This window comes from Rosa rugosa, chromosome 2, assembly GCF_958449725.1.
Source record: "Rosa rugosa chromosome 2, drRosRugo1.1, whole genome shotgun sequence".
NCBI lineage: Eukaryota > Viridiplantae > Streptophyta > Magnoliopsida > Rosales > Rosaceae > Rosa > Rosa rugosa.
The window spans coordinates 41453331-41472039 of record NC_084821.1 but is presented as its reverse complement, the minus strand read 5'-3'; the positions used below and the strand labels follow the sequence as shown (position 1 = coordinate 41472039).

The following is an 18709-nucleotide window of genomic DNA, read 5'->3' as shown; positions in this document are numbered from 1 at the left end:
CTAAATATATAAGACGGTCGATCTTTTTCTGATCAACGCTGACTCATATAATTGCACCCACAAAAAATTGGTGATATTAGTATGTAAACTGTTCTTGGCTCAATAAAATCCACCATAACCATGGCCGCCATAGGGATAATGATGGGTGATAGGAAGCTGATGATGATGGCTGTATGAAGAAGAAAGGTGGTATCCAGCTGCATAACCATTGTTCACATAATTGTAATCATTATTATAAGGACTATAGTGATTACTATACAAGGTTGGGTCTTCAAAATAAACACCGTCAGTTACTCCACTATTCACCCACAAGATCTCTGCTACTTTCCCAGCCTTCTTTAGCTTGTTCAGTACTTTCGTCGGGTTTACTTTCCCAGAAACACGGAGCGTTCCTTCTTGGACATTTAAAGAATACTTTGCTCCTAGAACATACAAACACAAAGACTTTGATACATATACATTCACTCAATCTAATCCCAAAATTACAAATACATAAACAAATTCCTATTTAATTAGCTAGTAAAACTTTTTTAACACATTTGAACAAATTCAAATTCTTATTTACTTTTTGCAAGTAAAACTTCTTTGAGATAAAACGATTTCTATTAAAATAACTTATAGGAGAAACATGCATGTGCCGAATAAAATCTCTTTTGTTTGAAATTGATGGCTGACAATATTGCTCTATTACTCAATAAAGTACTAAGTTTTGTGTACTGCATGCACTTATAGGAGAAACATGCATGTGCCGAATAAAATCTCTTTTGTTTGAAATTGATGACTGACAATATTGCTCTATTACTCAATAAAGTACTAAGTTTTGTGTACTGCATGCATGGATATATGTTTTATTGAATCTGTCATCCTCAAAGAATCAAAGAGATGGGAAATAAATTTTTCCTAGGTTTTTATGAATAAAAAAGGGATAAAAAAAGAAGACATGGATGGATGCATAGTGAAGAATAATAGTGTAACTATACCTTTGATTTTTTTCAGCATCTTGGTCAGGCACTTTTCCCATCCACCAGATTGCGTGTCAACTTTCAGTAGACAGCTCTGCAGAGAAACAATGATCCACCATAACTCAAAATTTCAGAGCTAAAAAGAATATCGAAAATGGGAAAAAATAGTTCGAAGAAAGTAATTGGTAACAAGAAATTTAAGAACATGTACAACTAAAAAGAAGAAGAAATCGTCTCTGACCATGTTAGTACTGTAATCCATAGCTAGGTTTAAGAGAGGTTGGAAAAATTAGGGTTTTCTGGAAAGAGACAAAGTGAAGAAGGTCGATACGGGCTATAGTACGAGTTTTGAATGCCAATGGATTTGAGAAAATTGTCAAATGAAGGTGTGGTATTTATACAGGTTTTGGTCATTTATGATCAAATGGTAATAAAATCTTTGAAGTGTGTAAATTAAGAAGGTTTTGATTAAGATTTGCAGCGGTTAACAATGTCTAAAAATTAAAACTATAAGAAATGAATCGTGACAATTTAAAATGTTGATATGATCTCATTTTTCCTTTTTATTTTTCATGGTTCAAATATGGTAAGAACTACGATCCCTAGAAATAAGTATCACAACAAAAACATGGATCCTTAGCCCCTAAAAAAAAATTATGATCTATTTGGAAAGTGATCGAGCTAATTAGTAATGGGTATAAGAAGGAACAATTAATTAGGGGTCACACATCTCAGGATATTGCATATCTCATTTCATTATGGCAGTATATGGGCTAAACGAATAGAATTTCTTTTCTTGAAAGAGCCTAGTTTTTGGGAACACTTTCTTGAAGTAGGTCTCTTATCACAATGAAATCAATTTCATTTAAGTAGAAGAAAAAGCTACAACTAGGGTTTCAATACAACACGAGTTATAGAAGAGACCAACTTCTAAATCAAAGTCAAATCAATAGACCTGAATATACATTCTTATATCTAATACAATATAAAATGAGCGACAAATTCTTCAGTACACTAAACAACATTTTAAAATCGAAGTTAAAGCCCACCATATCAAAAATTTTGATGCATACAAACATGTAGTGGCCCTCACCCATAGAGATGGTTGACCGAGTTCGTAACTACATCCTACAACGAGCATCTCTGTATGAAGGCATCAACATGACATGTAGGCTAAGGTGGGTCTGGACTCCGGACTCAGGACTCTGGAATTTACATTTCCCTCTTTTCCCTTTTGCAGTGACTCACCACAGTGAGCGCAAACTAACTTGCTCGTGCACCCAAATGCATATTATTTAAAATAGGTTCCCAATCCATCCAAGCTTCTTCCAGTGCATATTGTACCACATGCATGGATACTCCGTTTCCATTTGATTAGGCAATTACTAGATATTTCTCGTTGTTGGCCATGAATTTCCATGGTCGTCAAAACCAATATACTGGATTCAGAATCAATAAAGCAATGGGCGAATTTCATAACTTGCAACTAGAATTTCAACTAGAAATTTACATCAAAGATAACATCCCGATCTCACTAGGGAAACAAAAAGAAACCACTTAAATTAAAGATCAAAACGCTTAAGAGTGATGAAACAAAACTTCTTAGGTTGTGCGAGGAGTGCCCTTGTGATTTTTCAAGGAGTTACAGAAGGCGGTGAAACCCTCTTTCAGTTCCCCAGTAAGTGATAGTTGAAGAGGGAGCACCAATGAAGGACGTTCTTCACTTTTGATTCTCAGAGGAAATGATTGTGCCAGAGCTGGCTGCTGCTTATTAAAGCCTTCAAGAATAAATGAAAAGGCCCCAAAAGTGAGACAACTTTGTAGAAGTTGCTGGGGTGCACCTGCAAAATTAGAATCAAATCGTGCATAAAAATCTTACTCCAGACCGAAGAACTTGCCAACCATAACTGTGTTCAGCAGGGTATAGACACAGGTGCAGCAAAGACCAGAGATATATGTTCAAGAATTTGTAATTACAAAGGATCTTTAGTAACAAAGTCACCATTTACTCATTTGTAAACTACTTTAATCAAGAAAATAACAACCAAACACCCTTCAATGGTTTCAATAAACTCCCGGCATTAGTTCATTTTGGGCGGCCAGATCTAGAACTACCCTCAACGGTTTGTGTAGCCATAATATTTTATATTCATTAAGATCTGTTGACTTTGTATACCATTCCGTTGTAAATAAATGATCTTATCATAGATCCATTGTGGTCTTAAAACTACATAATGTCTTAAAACTATATAATAATGGAAACAGCAACCCTAGTCGCCATCTTTTTATCTGGTTTACTTGAAAGTTTTACTGGGTACGCCTTATATACTGCGTTTGGGCAACCCTCTCAACAACTAAGAGATCCATTCGAGGAACACAGGGACTAGTCGAAGTAATGATCCTCCCACTATTGGGAGGATCATTACTTTCAATTGAGATAATGAAAAATCATTTCACCCTTTTACTTTTTAGTTGGAACTTTAGGTGGTTCGCGAAAAAAGATAGCGAAAAAAATTATTCCTAGAGCTGAGACTAAAAGGAATGTATTAGAAGTCGGTATATTAGACAAAAGATATGAAAATAAAAACTCAAGTTTAACATCTAAAGGTAGTAATATAACAAATGTACTATGTCCGGATATGAGAAAATACGTCCCAGAGGAAGCATATCTTTAAACTATATATGATGCATGAATGAAACAGAGGACACAATCTATCATGACTACATGTACCAAATGTAAAGACTACATGTCAACAAGTTACTATCTCACTGACATAAATGTGCCATTTTTGGTACATATTTCTAAGAAGGGTGGAAGAAGAGGTTTAGGAAGGGGCTGCATCAAGGAAATGCACTAATATACATAGCAAGTATAGGAGCTAAAGTGTCCAGGGACATTGATACTGGAGATTGGTCATATTGTTTTTAAGTATTACCTGGAAAACTAAGGGCGAGACCGGTACAACATCCAGCTACTCCTGCATTAATGACTGCACAAGGGAGAAAGTATGATCATGATCTAAATAAATGAACAATATGTAGTACCAGTTCCAATTCAAACTTCCATACCATCATCCTTTCCTCGAAGCCTCTTCAAAATGCAGACAACCAAACTGTGCACTCCAGACAAAACTGCAAACGTCTGAAGAAGGAAAACATATGAAGGAACCTTAAATTCTGAAATGAAACTAAACTATTAAAAAAACTTAAGAATAAATCAATAGAATGTTAATATAATGAATATTTCAGTAAAGTATATTTAAATTAAAAAAGAAAATGAACCAACTTACTCAAATAGTTACACTATCACTTAAATTTCATACCTTAGCATAAGATCCTGCTTCTGCAAAGGATCCTTTAAAGCCTTTTTTCTTAACCAAACCCGCACCTGAAAGACATTGATGATGCAAGGTAAAGAAAAGTTTCTTAAAGTTTGATCTATGTACTGCATATATGCATATAACATGTTAACTGAGATAGTTGGGCATAGATTCTTAAGAAGGGTCTGTGCAAATTTGATTTGGTGCTAAACTTATATCCTTGAATCTCTTCCTTTTACAAGTACAAAATTTTCAAATCAAAAGCCAAATTTAAGAGGGATGGTTTGTTCTTCATCCCTTGCCATGTGTGCATAATTACCCAGAAATCACTGCCACTGTCAATTCGTGACAGAGTCAATGATTGCTGTATATAAACCACACTACCACAGTGTTAAAGCAATTGTCTTGGATGACAAATTCTAAAGGTATGGTACTTGCATCGAGCAAAACATGGTTCCAAGCAATTAGCAGTAATATAAAGATAACAATGCCGAACATAAAAGGCATTACATAACCAATAAAACCATAGGCCAAAACCAGTCATATATCCTGCACCAACCCATCTCCACCCTCAGACTCGTGCAATTTCTAACCTTTGGTGTTGTTCTAACAACTTAACCTCAATCACTGACTTACAATCATATCGCATTCATACGGCCACGACACAAATCACACCCTCATGCATCAAATTAAGTAGCTTGAACTCAATTCCACCATACAAACCATAACATCAAACTTTCAAACACTAGCATACTTCAAAATAAGCAATATTGAACAAAAAGAACAATCCTTTTTATTCTTAAAAGAAAGAGCACAATCCCAAATTGTCAAAAATTCGAAATTCCATATCGAGAATCACTCAAATTCCCATAAGCCATGAAATAGGGAGATGAATAGAAAGAGAAGGAGGAAGAGGAAAGACCATAGCCAAAGATGGAGCCCATGAATGCGCCGCCGGCGGAGTCCCCAGCGAACCGGAGAAGGCAGACAGCAGAGCCGTTTGGGGAAACAGGGAATAACGCGTTTGAAGGATTAGTAGGGTTAGGGTTTGGGTCGGTGTCGGCGGCTTCGGAGTCGGGCTTCGGAGGATCCAACGGCGACGCGGCGGCCATGGCTGCTGCTGCTGCAACTGCTCTAGTTTTCTACGATTCTATCTTCTTAAAGAGAGAGAGAGACTGAAATCCCAAAACTACCGAGCCAACTTCATTTCCATTTCTATTTGTTTAACAATTTGTTTCATTTTCATGGGCTCGCTCTTGGGCCTCTTTACACCTCCAAGTTTTTGTTGCTCTGGGCTGTTCCCACACTTAGGCCTGGTTTGGTTCGCGGAAAGTAGGCATCGGAAAAGGAAATCTATTCCTTTCTTGCGTTTAGGATATAAAAGGAAAATATTTAAGCAAAGGAAAATATGGGGGAAATGGTTCCTTCCATACTTCAAAAGGATTCTTTCTTTCATTGCATTTATTACTTACAACACATTATTTTATTGCATTAATTACAAACTTTTTAACAATTTTCCGGATATCTTTTCTTATGTTACCAAACATCGGAATGGAAAGTTTTTGGAAAAAGAGAAATGAATTTTCATGGGAAAGATAAAGGAATTACTTTTCTTTCCACGAACCATTGAACCAAACGAGACAGAGAGTCCATAATCTTCTATATGCTTTTATCTCCTATAAAATCACCAAAATATTTATTTTTCATTATTTACAAAAATGCCATTACAAAAATGTAATAAAAACAGACACCTATGAGTAATTTGCATATTCTTTTATTGCATTTTGAAGAAAAACAAAAATTATCTAAATAAAAGAAACTTACTTTGCATAGAAAAATATAACAAAAGGAAAAAAGAATCAATTGACACAAAGGTGAGGCTATTTCCACCCTACTAAATGCTTTGTTCACCTTACAATTAAATTTTTATCCTAAAACTTCCAATTTCACCCTCAAATCATTTTAAAATGAAAAAAAAGATATTACCATTGAAAATGCAAAACTGGAATAGAAAACTTAGCCCACCATCAACCTCATGCCTTCTACCTATGTACGAAGTCATGGGTTTGAGTCACCATGGGGGCAGGAGTGAAACCCTTTTTTTTTTTTTTTTGATCCAAAGAAATTTCATTCATAGAATGGGGTTTATCCCAATTGTTTACAATCATGCTTCAGTAGCTCCATAATTAAAGCTGGAGCTTAGGTCTGCCAAATACAGGCATTTCCCACGTCATAGACTGAGTTTGCTAGACAGTGAGCAACTCTATTGCAAACTCTGGAGGTATGCTGCACTACAATGTCGCTCCTCAGATGAAGTTCGTGCCTGATGTCATCCAGCAAACCTTCCTCATGCAAATACGTGTACTGCATGTCTGCAATGCTGGATACCGCGTCCAAACAATCAGTTTCGATGACAACGTTGCCAACAGTTGCCACCAAGTTGAGACCCTCTTTGATAGCCCTAAGTTCCACCTGTTTTGCAGAGGCCACATTAGAGATAGGTTTCGCAAAAGCAGCCCTAAAGTTACCTCTGTCATCGGGTAAAACACTTCCCACACCACCCAGAGTGGTATTTGGAATGAAGCTACCATCAACATTAAGTTTCCACGTTCCCACTGCCGGAGGCTTCCAGGTCTTTTTCAGTTTTTAATGAGCCAAGTGTGCAACTCGTGTCGCTTTGGTAAACTCATCCAACCATGCAAGCGAACCGAGGACTAGTGCATCCGCTGACTACTTTGTATTATTCCACAACATGTTGTTTCTATTTTTCCAGATTGCCCACATAACCATCAAGAGTTTATCAAACACCTCCTTCTTCAAGTGCAACGCCTGTTCAAGCATCCATTCCTTTAGGTCCATACGAGGCAGTATAGTGCTGTTAAACTGGAAAGGTGGTGCAGCTAGAATAGCAGCTGCAGTTGGGCACGTACAAAAGATATGGGAGGTGTCCTCATACAGATGAGAACACAGCAGGCAATGAAGGTCTCCCTCATATCCTTTAGTTAGAAGTTTAGCTCGTGTAGGAAGCAAATTGGAGCATGCTCTCCATACGCAGATCTGCACCTTCCCCGGAACTTTGGCACTCCAAAGTCTCTTCCACAGTTCCTGAAATGGATCACCACTAGAGGTAGAGACAAGAACATTCTCTAAAACCCGAGTTCGAGCTATCCAGTATGCTGTTTTAACAGAATAGAAGCCTCTTTTCTCTGGACTCCAACAAATCTTATCACAATGATTTCGACGACTGAGAGGAATACTAAATACCTTGTGAGCTACTTCAGGTGGAAAGATGGCATTTACTGCCTCTGGAATCCATTGTCTTGTATGTGAGTCAATCAAATCCGAGACAAACTCAAAAACACAATCCCTAGGTTTGTGGATCATATACTGCTGGCAGTTAGGAATCCATTTGTACGTCATTCCAAATATTGACTTGTGTGCCATTGCCAAGACACCACTGCACCCCAGCCTTAAGCACCGGTCTACCATTTAGAATGCTTTGCCAAGAAAAAGATGGCGAGTCTCCCATTTCAGCCTCCCAGAAGGAGCAATGTGGAAAATACTTGGCCTTGTATAATTTTGCAATCAAAGAATGAGGGTTGGAGAGTATCCTCCACCCTTGTTTGCCAAGCATGGCGAGGTTGTACGCATAAAGATCCTTAAAACCCATTCCACCCTCATGTTTGGTGAGGCATAATTTCTCCCAACTCCTCCAATGGATCTTTTTCTTGTCATCGGTGTCACCCCAGAAGAACGAAGCACAGAGCTGATAAATGTCATCACACAGAGTTTTAGGTAGTAAGTAACAGTTCATTGCGTACAGTGGCATGGTTTGAGCTACTACTTTGATGAGAATTTCTTTTCCTGCCGAGCTAAGGATCTTTGCCTTCCAGTTAACTAAAGTCTTTGTCAACTTTTCCTTGATGTACGCACAAATTGCAGATTTGGATCTCCCCACCCTCATAGGTAAACCCAGATACTTATCATGTTCCTTGACACATTGAACCCCCAAAATAGCTGCCAAGTGATGTTGCCTATCCTCCAGAACATTATTACTGAAGACCACACTACTTTTCTGAAAATTCACTTTTTGTCCAGAGGCCCTTGCATAAGTATCCAGAATTAACTTGTATTGCATGCATTCTTCATCTATGGCAGAACCAAAGAGTATAGTATCATCTGTAAAGAAAATATGGTGCAATGTAGGGGCTTGAGGGCACATAGTGAGTCCCTGAATGGTTCGTTGACTCACATCCTGGGAGATTAATGTCGATAAACCTTCACCACATAGAATAAAAAGATATGGTGACAAAGGATCACCTTGTCTGATGCCTCGTGCAAGAGTGAAACCATTTGATCATCTTTTAGAAAAAAAAAAAAAAAAAAAAACCTCATGCCTTCTAGTCTCTTTTTACTCTTTCATTTTTCTTTTTCTCTTCTCTATCTTCTCCCTTCATCAACTATTATGACATAGAATAAAACACGAGTCACATGAAGTATAACAAAATAATACTAACCGACAATTCTTTTCACTCGTTGTTATAGCTTGAAAGTTTTGTCTAATTAATTATTTGTTTGGTTGGCTGGTGATGAAGAAGCTAAGATGATTTTTTATTTATTTTTGGTATAGAAAGCTGATATAATAATTGGGATGTAAAGTTTTAATTAAAACAAAATGGATTTCTCATTTTCATTATTTCTCTGTTAATAATTGTTGTTAAGGACAATTTTAGAATTTTAAAGAAAATATTTGGTTATAGGGTGAACAAAGTATTTAGTAGGGTGGAAATAGACGCACCCTTGACACAATGGTCAACATATGTGTTAAAAGGGTATTTCATTGTAAATACTCTTTTTCATGCCATTTTGATGTAAAAACAAAAATAAAAAGAGGGTAATAGGGCCAAATTGTTTTTTTTTTTTTTTCCAAACATTTTTGGCCAAATTGTTAGAGAAGGTTTTTTCTGTTTTCTTTTTTACAGGGACATATTTGTTATTTCCCATGTCCAGGGTTATAGTTGTCATATGAGGAAGAGAATCTCTGTGTCGTTGGAATCCAAAACATTTTCTCAAACTCGGAGGCTTCGGCTTGGTCCTTCTACTCCACACTCGTTCGCCACCCCCTTGTTCGCTTCCTCGTTAGATTTCCCGATCAACTTGCTGTTGGGTTTCTCCGACAAAGGGTCGAGGTATTGCTCTATTGTCCTCTAAACCAGTTTCTCTTCCTGGTTTTTCTTCTTACTCTCATTTCTGATCTATAAGCCTATAATCATCTCCAGTATTACATGTTTTGTTGCTTGTTATTATACGACAATAACAGTAATAAAGATGAAAAATTTTAGACATAAATTGGTTTTTCAGGCAAGTTTAGCATATGTTATTTGGTTTTTTGAAGCAAATTTTAGTATTCGAATCCTAAAACCCTAAACCCTAATTCTACAGTATTTGTGAGTTTATACTACGTTTTTGTAATGCTGTGTTAAACATAATTGTTTTTGTTGTTGCTTTCTAGTTACTATTTCGAGTTGGAAAGAAAGGCTGAGTGTTACTGTGTTGGTTTGATTTGAACTGGATAGCATGAAGAACAATTGGGCATTGTATTATAAAATACTTCCACTGTCAAATTAGTTTTTGAGAACACAGAACCGAGTTATTTGAAGTTCAGTTGACACATTTAGTGATTCACGGTTGACACATTTGAACATCGAAATATATGTTGTATTATGACATTGCTTTTGAACTCATAGTCTTTTACCAAATGGTTGGTTGCTTTACCTCACAGCAATATTGTATTCTTCCGTACAGAGACTTCATCTGGGTCTGTGGGATTTTTGAGTTTGCATTTTGCAAAAGACAAGGATGGGTAGGATGATATTGAATAATGCATTGAGAGCAATAGTGAATGCAGAGAAAAGGCAGAAAGCTACGGTGGAGTTGCAACCTATTTCCACAGTCATGTCATCTTTCCTGAAAATTATGAAAAATCGAGGTAAAACTCTTTATTCGCCGCCTCCTTCTAGAAATTGATTTTATTAATCAATACTAAATAAGCCATTTTCTTACAATTAATAGCGTTAGTGTTCAATACTAAATAAGTCATTTTTCTGCATTAATATTTATTTACTTTAACGTAAAGTTGTCTCTCAGAGGGTTTCAGAAGTCGTAACTTTTATTGATTAAGAATATATGACTTATATGATATGGACTCTAGGAATTCGGCTTCATTCGACTTAACTTTTCTATTGTTCATTTCCATTAGTTCACACAAGCAACAAGATGGTTGCCTGAACAGGTTGACTAGCTTAGTGCCCTGCTGTTTCATTTTTATTTTCATCTGACCGTACCTCTGATGTAAAACACTGTCAAATACATTACATTTGTTGATGTCATGGGATTTCAATGGTCAATCTGTAAAAGAATTATGAAAAACAGACAATTCTATCTTCACTTTGATGTGAGGCATAATTCGGGAAGTTTGAACAATGAGCCTCAAATATATATTGGCTTGAAATAATTTGGAAATGTGTAACAGCTTAGAACTGGGTATGAATTTTAGTCTTTGTTGGAAACCAAATAGGGATTCTAAATTCTTTGGCCATAAAAGAAGAGATTCTATATTCAGCCCGAAAAGGGATTCAAACTTCTTTGACCATGGAAAAGAGATTCTACATTCTTCGGCCAGAAAAATGGGATTCTTTCTTCACAGCATTTGCTATATGAGAGGGGTGGGTCATTGGGAGGTTGTATTATGAATACAATGGGCAGTCAGAAAGATAAGTAGCTAGTGTACTGTTTCGCTCTATATCAAATGCATAACACTTGTTTGGTTTCTTTGTATGAAGGAATAACAAATCCTTGTTATCTTTGAATGATATTCGTTAAAATTGTTGCATGTTATAATGTTCCCGAGTGCCTTTCAGGATATATCAAGGATTTTGAAGTTTTTGAGCCGCATAGAGTGGGGAAAATTACAGTTCAACTACAAGGCAGGGTTAATGATTGTCGAGCTCTTACTTACAGGCAAGACGTCAAGGCAAGAGATATTGAAGAGTATAAAAAGCGCAAGCTTCCAACGCACCAGGTATATTATCCTCCTGATGTCTAAAGGGTAAAGATCTGTCAAAATTGTTGATTCTCACTTTTATTATTGAAATACCTGAAATACCTGTCACGGAAGATCTGTCTGCAAATTTTTTTTTAGGGGTCGAATGTGTTCATGAGAGGATAATGGTTTATACCTTTTTTTCCTTCCATCTGTGCAGTGGGGTTATGTTGTGATTACAACTCCTGAAGGTGTAATGGATCACGAAGAGGCTATTACTCGTAATGTGGGGGGTCAGGTTCTTGGCTATTTTCATTAGCTATCTTCTTAGTGGAAACAGTAAAGATTCTCGTACATGATGAGAGGCTGATTTCACCAGCAAGAATTTGTTGTTTTGTTTACCTACAAATCAATTTTATGTGAATCTTGTGCCAATTGATGATTTAGATCAATGGTAGAACATGATTGCTCCTCTTTAAAACATATGCAATCACTTTCTATTTCACATAAATGGCTGCCTCATTGTCTTTTTATGTGTCTAAGTGTGTGCGCCTTACGAGGAACATATGGTCTGTGGCTTTAAATCCTTTAATGATCCTATCTGGGTTAATTTCACGCTGTATAAACTGGATATAAGTTTGACAACACATATCTTTTCAGGTTTATTTCAGTCTTAATATTGTTCTTGATTGGGAATTTGGGATTGTTGTTGACGGGACATGGAATGATTATATTTGTTCCGTGAATTTGAGAACTTGCTTGTCTAGATATATTATGTAAGTTGTTTCCAAGAGAAGTATTTGGTAACAAACCAGTTGTCTTACTATTGTCGAAAATAAGAAGAGAAAAAAGAAACAGTTTTAGAACCAATTTCCCACCAGTGCAAGCAAATGTAATGTGCAGAACTGTTAAACTGTTTCCTATATACAGCTATATCACGATGGGGTTAATCCATGGATTTATATCATGCTGGATGCTAAGTTATGATCTTATGGTTCTTCCTGCAGTTTCTTCCTTTTACAGCAGCACCTAGCTAGAGATAACTTCCTCAAATATGACCTCTACCATTACCAACACCATGAAATCCTTTGATCCAAACTGTCAATTTTCTTGGTTCTTATGTAAGAATCATTTCTCAGGAAACTAGTCACATCCGTAACTGTTTGATCATGTGAACTGGGCAAGCAATTAAATACTCACATACATCTCACTCAACAATATAAATTTAAGTTGTATGCATTTTCAGCAATACAGGACAGAGCCGTTGATACAGGACAGAATTATGAGAATGAATAGGCATGAATGTTATATATTAAAGCATACAAGATAAAATATAAATGGAATGAAATTCAATGTCGTATGTTGCATGAACCCAAGTTAGGTTGCAATGCCAGTCCCCCAGAGCGAAGAAGTTTCCCTGAGCCAGATAATAAATCTTCTTGCTTGATATCATTGTTCACCAGTTCAGTAATGCTCTTGATATATTGCTCCAAATTCTGCTCTCCATGCCTGATCATCATCTACGATTGTGTTGTTGTGTGGAATGTCAGAGTCCTCCCGGTACATTGGTTGCAGAGCAGATTGTGGCAGTTTACTCTCCGCCATGTACTGCTTCATGGTGATCATCTCCATCTTGTGCTTTCTTTTAACCTTCTCCACTTGCTTTTTCAACATTTCATTTTCTTGATGCACATTCATGAAGTTCTCCTGTGTTATGGGGATAAACACTTGAGATTAGTTTAAAGCATCAAACACTCTACAACTTTTACTACAGCTGTGCAACTGATGCACATCAAAGATGCACTTATTAGTTTTACGTTCGAAGCATAGAACATGACTTACCTGCGCAACTGATGCAGCATGTTCAGCTTCTCTAAGCCGAACAAGGAGTTCTCCAGCAGCATGAACAGCTTCTGCAGTATCCCTGAGTTGAATCTTGAGACTTTTGTTCTCCTTCTTCAAAAGTTCCCTCTCCCTCTCTCTTTCCACTCTCAATACAGAGAGCTCTGCTGCCAGGGATTTGGAGAAACGAGATCCACGACCTTTTCGTCCTGCCTTTGCTGCTGCCCTCTTCACTTCTGCTATCCCTTCCATGATGGCACGGTGCTTTCCACCCAACTCATTATACTTCTCTTGTAGTTCAACATAGTGTTCCACCATTCTAGCATGCCCAAGGACAGATCTATGAAGTGCATCATCCAACTCTTCTGTGCGATTCTTCTCCAAGTTCAGTTCCATCTCCACCTTCTCTGCTCTCCGGCGGATGGACTCAAGATCTATTCTCAAGTCATCAGTTAAGGAAATCCAGTCACTCTCCATTTCTGTCCATCTCTGTCTTTCCTTCTCTAGTTCTTCCCCACTGAAATCTCGATATGAACCGCTTTTTCGTAGTTGGATAGATCTTGACAATAAGGAGGATCTCAGTTTGTCAGTAGACCTTCTGGCAGATGGATCATTTTGTAACTGCAACTTGCTTCTTAGCACCTGAACTTCCTTAAGAAGTGCTTCCTTCTCATTCTGATCAAAATTTGCAGTCCCATACCCAAGATCCAACTCATTATGAACTTCTTTTATCTCACATTCCTCCTGCAAAAAACAGTGAGAACATGTAAGAGAACTTAAAAAACATATGAAATTATATTTCATATGTGGACTGGAATGAAGAAGTTAACCTACTACCTACCTCCTCATATGGTATCATTTCTTTACCATACTCTGCAACTGAACTACATTTTTCACGTTTGTATTGCTCTACCTGGAAATCAGATTCTCATTCATGTAAGACCCAAAATATGGAGAAGAAAATCATTGAGGTCCAAAACCAAAAAAAAGAAAAAGTTACCAATTGATTTAACTGCTCAATTTTAGCTGCTTGCTCCATGCAACGATTCTCAAGCTCTTCCCTCGTTGTAGGTGGTTCCATTACATCATCTGCACCCTGATTTAAGGGAAAAAAAAATGAAATGAAATAAGAAGGCAGTAATAGACACTTATCTAGCTACATAAGAAGGCATTCATAGATTCCTGAGTTAGGTGGGTTAAGCTCAACACACCTCTTTCATTGGCTTAGAATTCCCTGCTTCATCAACTGCTATAGTCAGTGTCTTCACACTGTTCTGGCCCCCATTGGTACCATCTTCAGGCACTCTTCTTTTGCAAGATGCACAAAGGAAAGAAACAGAAGGCTCATCTATGGATGGTCTTGTTTCTGGTAATGTCTGAGCTGAAGAAGGTTTCAGTGCCAAGTGCTCGAAGGAGAAGGAGACTGTAGATTTGTTCAATGAAGAGTTCTGCTGATGATAGTCAATTAACTTTAGGCCCCTCTGAAGGCTGGCAGCTAATGACTCGGTGGGACCAGAAAAATTCCTACTTGACCGCAAAGAGGATTGGATGTTTTCAAGGGACTCTCTCACCACATCCGACTTAAACTTGGAATTGTCTGGTACCTTGTTCTGACTGACTGAACAACTTGATGCAAAAGTGACACTTTTCCGTTGTGTATTTCCAATTTTTGGAGACTCTGTCAATGTAGGTTCTTGAAGGATGGGAGACCGACTGCATAAGCTAATAGAGATGCCACTACTTCTAGTTGCTGGATTAATAGCCTCTGAGTTAGTGTTAGGAGGAAGTTCATCCTGAGATTCTTCCATATTAACTTCTTCAAATTCCTCTGTTTCTTTTTCTTCTGAGGAATGGAAGTCATCATCTTCACTCATCAAGTCCATCCCGTCTCCTATATTCTCCTCACACGAACTATGCAGCTTATCTAGCTGCTGACCTAATTCCCTTACATCCTCCTCATCCACATATACCTCTTCATCAGAATCATCCTCTATGCGGGGTAAGAAAGAGCGATTCAGGCTAATTCGTAACTGATTCAAGCTTTCACGTACATTTTTCCCTTCAAAACATCCATTCCTACCACCTTCTGAGGTAGACTTCGCTTTTATAAGTTCATCCTGCAAACAAAAATATGAAAAACCTTAAAATTGCATTCTATTCAACCTGTGTGACAGAATTCCACATCTGCTCCAAAGAATATGGTACCTTCAACTGACGAATCTGATCACTCAGATCATTAACAGCATCCTCGGTTATTTCATTTATTACTGGTTGGTTCCTGATAGATTTCACTCGTTCTCCGAATCTTAGTGTTTGCAGTATCTCACTGTGATTGCTGCATTCACAACAAGCAGAGTCAGTTTTCAGTTTCTTTCAATTTTCAAGCGCACTTTCAAACGGATGACTACACAATGACCACATGTATGTACTTGCATATATACGAGTATATGAATCAAACTTTACTTGTTATCTGGGGCAACAGCGCAGATGACTGTTAGTTTTGAGTTGCCACCAAGTGATTCCCGAAGTAAATGTGTTAAGCAAGAAGACTTGTATGGCACATCTTCAGATTTTCCAGAGTGATGCACTTTAGCCAGAGTATTTACCAAAAGCCTGCACCAAATTAGCATCAACCACTAAAAAGTCACATCATTGTCCCCAAAATCTAGAAATACACTTGTCTTTGTGCTGTTTCCATAAACATGTTACATGATAATACATATATCAGAATGTTCAATTGATCAAAAAAATTGTTTCTCTTATATCTTCTTTAGAAATGCATCTCTCAGTTCATAACGATACCACCGCAAGTTGTCTACAAACTAGCGCTTGATGGAAACTTTATCAAATAGACAAATACAATGATTATGGACTCTTACCCAAGTCGCGACAAGGACTTCTTTACATATTTGCCTTCCCTTGCACATTGTCTACCTGCATCCTCGTCTTTATTCCTATCCAAACCAGCAAGATCAACAAAGCTCATTCTGCTTGTTTTTGAACTACCAAAACACTTGGATGAGGTCTCCTGTGGAATCAAGTAATAAATCACTGAACGAAGGGACAGGCAAAAAAAAACTAGTAAACCACCTTCTATCCCAGAAAAATTAATATCCACTAGTAAACATAACCATTTAAGACAGAAAAGAAAAGAAGGTTTGAATCATCACAGTAAACAATATGAGATGATACCTTGCACCATGACTCGATGATGAAGGTACAAACAATATGGGACCTAGAGCTCTTAGAGTTTGTGCTAGTTGCTCCAACTTTTCTACTTGAAAGCCCCTGCTCCATATAGAGAGAAATTGATGAGTATGCAAAGCACAGTACAAAGAAATAGACATCTGGACCTTTATATAGTCAATGGAAAAATTGCACATTTCCCACCTTAATCAGAAGTTGTGTCACATCCTCATAGCTAGTCACATACTCCTCTGTCAGATTCTCAACGTACAATCCATTTTTGGGATCATCTTTGATCTACAGCAATTTAAAACAAAACTCATTTGTACCGTATCATATTCTAATGAAGCAAACACGTAAAGAAAATGAAAGCAACAATGAGTGAAACAACTAAATAAAGAAAATCCCCACCTCAAGGTTCCGCATGGTTGGATCAAGTAAATCTCCTATTTGTTCATTATATACCTGTGATAAAGAAGAAATTGACAACAGACATTACTACACAAAGACCAAAGAGACCAAATGTTGCCCTATAGTTTCCAAAAGAATTTAATTAAGAAAACAAAAATGTACCTCAAGAAAAGAGCAACGGAACTGGTAATTAAACTGTTTCCCTTCTGAATTCTCTTGCTCCTATACAATAATCATCCCAAACATACATTCACTTACACATGTCAGATACATGATTTTACTTTCTACATTTCAACTTACCAAAATGAAGTAGAAAAACAAGAGACATACTTTCTCTATCTCCGAGAACAACATTTGGAACATACGAGGAACAATGCCCTGGCAACTATCAGGAGATGAATCCACAACCATGGCGCTTGGCGGACCCCACAGCGTGTATGTCTTCCCACTACCACTCTAAAAAAAATTCAACAAAACATTTTCACATAGGCATTACAGAATTCATTTATACTTGAAATGAATGTAGGATATGAATGAATACCTGTCCATATGACAAAATCGAAGTGTTGTAACCGGCTAAGGCATTTTTAACCAAGGGCACACCAACTGTCTGAAAAACATCTTCCTGGTGGGAACCAAACAATACTCATGTATCAAAATCCACTAGCCTAGAAACTGAGAAGCTAAGAAAATTACCGATAAGAACATTCCTCACTCTTTATATTGTTCAAGTAACTCGCTTTGTATGGTGCCTATTTAACAATTCCTCTACTACAACATCTAGAAGTTCACAATTCTAATTTCTTTTCATCTTCTGTATTCTTTTCTTTGAAACAAAATCTACACCTAGCTAAACTAAAACTGAAAACGCTCATAATTGAAGATTAGTTCAGTATATCATACCTGATCGGATTTCGAATCAAAAACCGAATCAAACTCAAATTCACGGTCCCCAACCGACACTGTATTGGGAGAAACCTTGTTGACAGTCCAGTCTCCTCCTTTAGTAGGTCTAATTCTCACCACAACCTATACAGTTTTCAAACCACAAATCAAAAATGAGAAAAACAAAACAATGAAAGCAAGCAATAGAAAAAGTAAAAAACTATCAAACATACCTTCACTGCAGGGTCCGAAGGTGCCTGGATTTCGTCAGATCCATCAATCTCACCCTGCAAACCAAACAATTTCGATACTCAACTTTCCAATTCACACTCCAATTTCAAATTTCAAATTACAGAACAATAAAATAGTAATTAAGCTACTCCATTTCTTAAGTACCTTTGCCGGAATGTTCTGAGCTGCGGCGGTCGGAGATTTGGGCAAATCGGACGGCACTGGTAGCGGCTTGGTAGCGAAAGCAGATTCGTCGCCGCCGGGTTGGATGTTAGGGTTAGGAGGAGGGGTGTTTTCGGCATTTGGCGTGGTGATTTTGTGGCTGAAGAAGGATTTGCCGTGCTTGGTTGAGATGGATCTGGGGAGGAGGTTTCGAATCGATGAAGCGGAGATGGTTCCCAAGAATCGGGACTCGCCGGTGGTTTCTGTGGCGGTGTTCTTCGGCTTCATTGTTTCTGAGACGAAGAGAGAGAAAGAGCTTGGTGGAGAGAGAGAAAGAGAGAGCTGTACAGATTTGAATTTGAAACGGTGAAGAGAGAGAGAGGGAAGAGAGCGTTATTTTGAAGTGGAGTAGGGAGATAGATGACCGTTATACAGCGAAATTTTATAGGTGAAATTTCAAATCCAAGGATTTTTTTTTTTTTTTTTTTTTTAAAAGAAAGAATAATTAATGAACTTGGTTAAAGTTATTCGAAAATGATAATTATGCCTCATGCCTTTTTATTTTTCTTCCAGATCTATTTCCGTCGAGATGAGAGCATTTCCACCGGTCTGGTATTGACCGGCTGCCTTGTGGGGTTGATGATGTGTTGACCGGGCAAGGGGAAAAA

At 37.5% G+C, this 18709-nt stretch overlaps 4 protein-coding genes across 5 annotated transcripts; 1 reads left to right on the top strand and 3 right to left on the bottom strand.

Moving 5' to 3' along the window:
• Positions 1 to 99: 99 nt before the first annotated feature.
• LOC133730764 (uncharacterized) lies at positions 100 to 1224 on the bottom strand. The gene is made up of 3 exons (XM_062158292.1): positions 1204 to 1224; positions 981 to 1056; positions 100 to 422 (listed from the first exon to the last, which is right to left on the bottom strand). Exons 1-3 carry the CDS (start codon positions 1222 to 1224, stop codon positions 100 to 102), a joined length of 420 nt encoding a protein of 139 aa, XP_062014276.1.
• A 1193-nt stretch (positions 1225 to 2417) lies between these two features.
• Positions 2418 to 5490, bottom strand: LOC133733928 (chloroplastic import inner membrane translocase subunit TIM22-2-like). Its single transcript, XM_062161584.1, has 5 exons — positions 5205 to 5490; positions 4286 to 4350; positions 4032 to 4104; positions 3899 to 3952; positions 2418 to 2803 (listed from the first exon to the last, which is right to left on the bottom strand). Exons 1-5 carry the CDS (start codon positions 5392 to 5394, stop codon positions 2565 to 2567), a joined length of 621 nt encoding a protein of 206 aa, XP_062017568.1. The 5' UTR covers positions 5395 to 5490; the 3' UTR covers positions 2418 to 2564.
• Positions 5491 to 9311: 3821 nt separating this feature from the next.
• LOC133732357 (small ribosomal subunit protein uS8my-like) lies at positions 9312 to 11946 on the top strand. Of its 2 annotated transcripts, none has more exons than XM_062159895.1 (4): positions 9312 to 9471; positions 10088 to 10271; positions 11203 to 11363; positions 11545 to 11946. In XM_062159895.1, exons 2-4 carry the CDS (start codon positions 10142 to 10144, stop codon positions 11641 to 11643), a joined length of 390 nt encoding a protein of 129 aa, XP_062015879.1. In that variant the 5' UTR covers positions 9312 to 9471; positions 10088 to 10141; the 3' UTR covers positions 11644 to 11946. The 2 variants fall into 2 exon arrangements, with proteins under 2 accessions (XP_062015879.1, XP_062015880.1); XM_062159896.1 differs by having other exon boundaries at positions 9320 to 9471; positions 10065 to 10271.
• Positions 11947 to 12544: 598 nt separating this feature from the next.
• Positions 12545 to 18458, bottom strand: LOC133733927 (kinesin-like protein KIN-12F). Its single transcript, XM_062161583.1, has 17 exons — positions 18045 to 18458; positions 17882 to 17935; positions 17667 to 17792; positions 17305 to 17388; positions 17094 to 17219; positions 16926 to 16985; positions 16764 to 16817; positions 16557 to 16649; positions 16359 to 16454; positions 16046 to 16194; positions 15630 to 15779; positions 15372 to 15501; positions 14378 to 15283; positions 14167 to 14262; positions 14008 to 14079; positions 13167 to 13910; positions 12545 to 13031 (listed from the first exon to the last, which is right to left on the bottom strand). The coding sequence occupies exons 1-17, from the start codon at positions 18327 to 18329 to the stop codon at positions 12789 to 12791; spliced, it is 3468 nt and encodes a 1155-aa protein (XP_062017567.1). The 5' UTR covers positions 18330 to 18458; the 3' UTR covers positions 12545 to 12788.
• Positions 18459 to 18709: the final 251 nt, after the last annotated feature.

Excerpts from the sequence above, each read along its gene's own strand:
- LOC133730764 (XM_062158292.1), bottom strand. The coding sequence starts at position 1,224 with ATGGATTACAGTACTAACATG. Across the intron at positions 1,057-1,203 it reads TGGATTACAGTACTAACATG|AGCTGTCTACTGAAAGTTGA; the intron begins GTCAGAGACGAT and ends GTTTCTCTGCAG. Across the intron at positions 423-980 it reads GATGCTGAAAAAAATCAAAG|GAGCAAAGTATTCTTTAAAT; the intron begins GTATAGTTACAC and ends TGTATGTTCTAG.
- LOC133733928 (XM_062161584.1), bottom strand. The coding sequence starts at position 5,394 with ATGGCCGCCGCGTCGCCGTTGGATCCTCCGAAGCCCGACTCCGAAGCC. Across the intron at positions 4,351-5,204 it reads GGGCTCCATCTTTGGCTATG|GTGCGGGTTTGGTTAAGAAA; the intron begins GTCTTTCCTCTT and ends AATGTCTTTCAG. Across the intron at positions 2,804-3,898 it reads TCTCGCCCTTAGTTTTCCAG|GTGCACCCCAGCAACTTCTA; the intron begins GTAATACTTAAA and ends CTAATTTTGCAG.
- LOC133732357 (XM_062159895.1), top strand. The coding sequence starts at position 10,142 with ATGGGTAGGATGATATTGAATAATGCATTGAGAGCAATAGTGAATGCA. Across the intron at positions 10,272-11,202 it reads GAAAATTATGAAAAATCGAG|GATATATCAAGGATTTTGAA; the intron begins GTAAAACTCTTT and ends AGTGCCTTTCAG. Across the intron at positions 11,364-11,544 it reads GCAAGCTTCCAACGCACCAG|TGGGGTTATGTTGTGATTAC; the intron begins GTATATTATCCT and ends CCATCTGTGCAG.
- LOC133733927 (XM_062161583.1), bottom strand. The coding sequence starts at position 18,329 with ATGAAGCCGAAGAACACCGCCACAGAAACCACCGGCGAGTCCCGATTC. Across the intron at positions 16,455-16,556 it reads TGACACAACTTCTGATTAAG|GGGCTTTCAAGTAGAAAAGT; the intron begins GTGGGAAATGTG and ends TATATGGAGCAG. Across the intron at positions 13,032-13,166 it reads ATGCTGCATCAGTTGCGCAG|GAGAACTTCATGAATGTGCA; the intron begins GTAAGTCATGTT and ends CCCATAACACAG.